This window comes from Symphalangus syndactylus, chromosome 7 (genome assembly GCF_028878055.3).
Source record: "Symphalangus syndactylus isolate Jambi chromosome 7, NHGRI_mSymSyn1-v2.1_pri, whole genome shotgun sequence".
Classification (NCBI taxonomy): Eukaryota; Metazoa; Chordata; class Mammalia; order Primates; family Hylobatidae; genus Symphalangus; species Symphalangus syndactylus.
The window spans coordinates 141,619,306-141,623,435 of NC_072429.2; the positions used below are offsets into that span (position 1 = coordinate 141,619,306).

At 57.3% G+C, this 4,130-nt stretch overlaps 1 protein-coding gene across 2 annotated transcripts; it reads left to right on the forward strand.

The window, feature by feature from the left end:
• The first annotated feature begins 531 nt into the window (after positions 1 to 531).
• LY6K (lymphocyte antigen 6 family member K) lies at positions 532 to 3,912 on the forward strand. 2 transcript variants are annotated; one of them, XM_055284866.1, is made up of 3 exons: positions 532 to 1,052; positions 2,016 to 2,129; positions 3,293 to 3,912. In XM_055284866.1, the coding sequence occupies exons 1-3, from the start codon at positions 950 to 952 to the stop codon at positions 3,436 to 3,438; spliced, it is 363 nt and encodes a 120-aa protein (XP_055140841.1). In that variant the 5' UTR covers positions 532 to 949; the 3' UTR covers positions 3,439 to 3,912. The 2 variants fall into 2 exon arrangements, with proteins under 2 accessions (XP_055140841.1, XP_055140840.1); XM_055284865.1 differs by having other exon boundaries at positions 3,540 to 3,912.
• The last annotated feature ends 218 nt before the right edge of the window (positions 3,913 to 4,130 follow it).

A 4,130-nucleotide genomic window follows, 5' to 3' on the forward strand; every position in this document is an offset into this window, starting at 1 on the left:
CAGTCCCTACTCACGCTGGGGAGACCCTCTTGATGAGAGTTTTACAGGATTACTCATGAACCGCCCAGGCAGGGGCCTTACTAGTAAGCAAGTTTTGGGAAGTCCTCGGGACACGCATGCGCCGTGACCTCACACACTAGTGCACTGGAGTGGTTTTTTTTTGAGACAGAGTCTCGCTCTGTCACCCAGGCTGGAGTGCAGTGGCGCAATCTCGGCTCACTGCAAGCTCCGCCTCCCGGGTTCATGCCATTCTCCTGCCTCAGCCTCTCCGAGTAGCTGGCACTACAGGCGCCCACCACCACGCCCGGCTAATTTTTTGTATTTTTAGTAGAGACGGGGTTTCACCGTGGTCTCGATCTCCTGACCTCGTGATCCGCCCGCCTCGGCCTCCCAAAGTGCTGGGATTACAAGCGTGAGCCACCGCGCCCGGCCAACACTGGAGTGTTTCATCAGCATCTAAAATCTCTCCCCAGGGATGGGTTTTTTTTTTTTTTTTTTGGTATTATAATGAGCTAAAAGCTATTCAGGGGCGAGTTATCAGAGGTGCGCCCGTGCTCTTCAGCGGAGAAAATCCCCTACCTGGCCTCTGGCCATTTTCTGTGGGCTGTGGGGTCCCCAAGGAGACGGCCCTTGGACTCGGGGCTGCGTTTCCAAACGCGCCTTTCCCAGGGCTCCCGTGCCCGCTCCTGCCTGGCCGCCGGCCGCTCCAACACCAGCACAAGGCGGGACTCAGAACAGGAATTCAGGGCCGCCAGTGGCCGCGGGGCTCTGAGAGGGGCTCCAAAGACGCGGACAGGCCCCGGCGGGTGGGAGGCGCGCGCCCGGGGTGGACAGGCGGGGCTCCCCCTACCGGCCAGACCCGGGGAACGGCGCGCGGAGGCTGCGAAGGTTCCAGAAGGGCCGGGAGGGGGCGTCGCGCGCTGACCCTCAAAGGGCACCGCTGGCGACGATGGCGCTGCTCGCCTTGCTGCTGGTCGTGGTCCTCCCGCGGGTGTGGACAGACGCCAACCTGACTGCGAGACAGCGAGATCCAGAGGACGCCAAGCAGACGGGTGAGCCTGGCTCGCCCCCCACAGCCACTGGCCGAGAGGACGGGGCCGGGCGGCGTCTGCCCAGCACCGCGTGGCCGCCGCCCCCACTAGACCGCGACAACAGGGAGTTCAGGGGGCCCGCGGCGCCTGGAAGCCTCTGGGGAGCCTCGCCTCGTGCGGCTTCCCCCAGGGCGGCGGGGCAGCCTGAGCCCAGCCCTTCCCCAGCCCTTGCCCTGCTCCGGCCGCGCTTCCCCGGGAGCCCTCAGGCTGGAGGCCCCAGCCGGCCTGGCCTCCGGGGGCTTCACCGGCTGAGAACCGTTCAAGCCGCGGGAGGAGGGCCGGCTCCTCCTGCAGAGCTAGGCCAGGCCCAGCCCCGACCCAAGGGAGGCCTCCTTTGAGGGAGTCAGCGTGCAGGGCCTGGGAGGTGGGTGTACCTGGAAGGTGGGCGGGAGGACACGTGGGAGCAGACCCAAGCCCCGGAGTCACTTCCGCAGCCGTCGGCCGGGAGATGCCAGGGCCCGTGGGTGCAGCGTGGCCGACCTGGGGTCAGGGTGCCACGGCCGAGTGGGGGTGCGCTGTGTGCTCATGTTGTGTGCTTGGATGTGGGAGGATGGGGGAGCCCCCAGGAGAGAAGACAAATCACTCAGAATGTAAAGAAGCCCGAGGGCTGGGCAATTTTTAAAGGAGAGGTGTAATTGGCTCACAGTTCCACAGGCTGTCCAGCAAGCATGGTGCTGGCTTCTGGGGAGGCCTGAGGACACTTAAAATCATGGGGGAAGTTGAAGGGGAAGCGGGCAGCTCTTACGTGGCCTGAGACCCCTCCTGCTTTCTCCCCATGCGGCTCACTCGAGTCATGTGGCCCCAGCCACTGCTCGGGGAGAAAGATGGGGACCCGCCGAGTTTGTGCTGGTCGGATGCCGGCTGTGTTCATCAGATAGGCACGGAGAACTGGAATTCTACTTTCTTTTTTATTCATCCTTTCAGACGAGGGTGACAATAGACTGTGGTGTCATGTCTGTGAGAGAGAAAACACTTTCGAGTGCCAGAACCCAAAGAGGTGCAAAGAGACAGAGCCATACTGCGTTATAGCGGCCGTGAGTGAGTAGCTTCGCTCTTGTTGGGGACCCAAAGGCAGGTGAATAGAGGACTTTCAGGAATCAGGGCTGTCTAGTTTTCCTCAGTAGGGAATAACTAATAGAAAGTAGCCTTTTTTTGTTTTTTTTTGTTTGTTTTTTGAGACGGAGTCAGGCTGGAGTGCAGTGGCGTGATCTCAGCTCACTGCAACCTCGCCTCCCGGGTTCAAGCGACTCTCCTGCCTCAGCCTCCAGAGTAGCTGCTATTATGGATGTGCGCCACCACACCGGCTAATTTTTTATTTTTAGTAGAGGCGGGGTTTCACCTTGGTCAGGGTGGTCTCGAACTCCTGACCTCAGGTGATCCACCCACCCTCGGCCCCCCAAAGTGCTGGGATTACAAGCGTGAGCCACCGCGCCCTGCCTTTTTTTCTCTTTAAAATGTGAAGAGCAAAGTTCTGAGAAGCCAGAGAGAGGTGAAGGGGGAGTGGGGTCGGACTCAGGCCGTTAAGAACTGTGCCAGTGTAAGGCAGTGCCTGCTACAGTGGGTCCAGATGAAATACTGGGAGGTAGGAAGAAAATCTGGATTTCATATCATCCATTTTTTAATGAAAACTTAAGCTTTAATAATGTTAAATGCACCACTGAGAACAGTGTCTGTGTCACTCTTACAAGAGATGCACAAAACCAAGGTGTACAGCCTTCAAGTGTGTTCTCAAAGGAGGGTGCATGCCTTAAAAATTGTGGAGACCACTGCTCTGTCATCTGTGATTCCCCTGAAAACCTCTGGGTACATGAAGCCCTCCCCAAGGGGAATCTGGACACCCAGCACATTCTGCCCACAGGGAGATCTTCAGGGCTCGTGAATTCTGATTCCGCCCAGCAGTCGCTCTCCAGCCCTTCAGCATCCACGAAGTTGGTGGGGCGCTGAGGTGATGCTTCAGACTCAGTGTAGCCCACATCGACTTTATAACTTAATATGGCAAAATGATTTGTACAGTGACGTATAAGATGAAGTGTGGTCATGAGACAAGACCCCAGCTCAGAGTCGAGCCAGGCCCACCAAGAGACCAGCTCCACGCCCTGGTTGATGGCCAGAACGGCTGGGAGTCATGTGTCTGTCTGTGGTCACAAAGGCCTGAGCCAACCCTGTGTTTGAGAAGTTGAGACCTGTGTGTTCCCAAACAGCAACCCCTAGACCCGCATTCCCAGTGCACATGGACAGGCCATACCACGCGGAAGCCAGCCCTTCCCTGAAGCAGTATTCAACACACAGGACTGGCCCTCATCCTCCCAACTCCCGCTTGGTGCCCCAATTGAGTGTGCACCTTTGAGCAGGGCCGCCAGGGGTGAGGCCTTGACCCAGACAGAAAGGCCTCCGTGTCAGGCATTGGAATGGCATGATTGCCTTCTCTCGGTCTTTATTTCTTATTAGAAATATTTCCACGGTTTTTCATGATTTCGAAGCAGTGCTCCGCTAGTTGTGCAGCGATTGAGAGACCCAAGCCAGAGGAGAAGCAGTTTCTCCTGGAAGAGCCCATGCCCTTCTTTTACCTCAAGTGTTGTAAAGTTCGATACTGCAATTTAGAGGGGCCACCTATCAACTCATCAGTGTTCCGAGAATATGCTGGGAGCGTGGGTGAGAGCTGTGGTGGGCTGGGGCTGGCCGTCCTCCTGCTGCTGGCCTCCACTGCAGCCTGCCTCAGCCTGCCTTGAGCCATGGGACTGCCATGGGCTGAGCCTTCTGGAGCATGGACTCACTCCAGACCGTTGTCACCTGTTGCATTAAACTTGTTTTCTGTTGATTACCTCTTGGTTTGACTTCCCAGGGTCTTGGGATGGGAGAGTGGGGATCAGGTGCAGTTGGCTCTTAACCCTCAAGGGTTCTTTAACTCACATTCAGAGGGAGTCCAGATCTCCTGAGTAGTGATTTTGGTGACAAGTTTTTCTCTTTGAAATCAAACCTTATAACTCATTTATTGCTGACGGCCACTCTTTTCCTTGACTCCCCTCTGCCTCTGAGGGC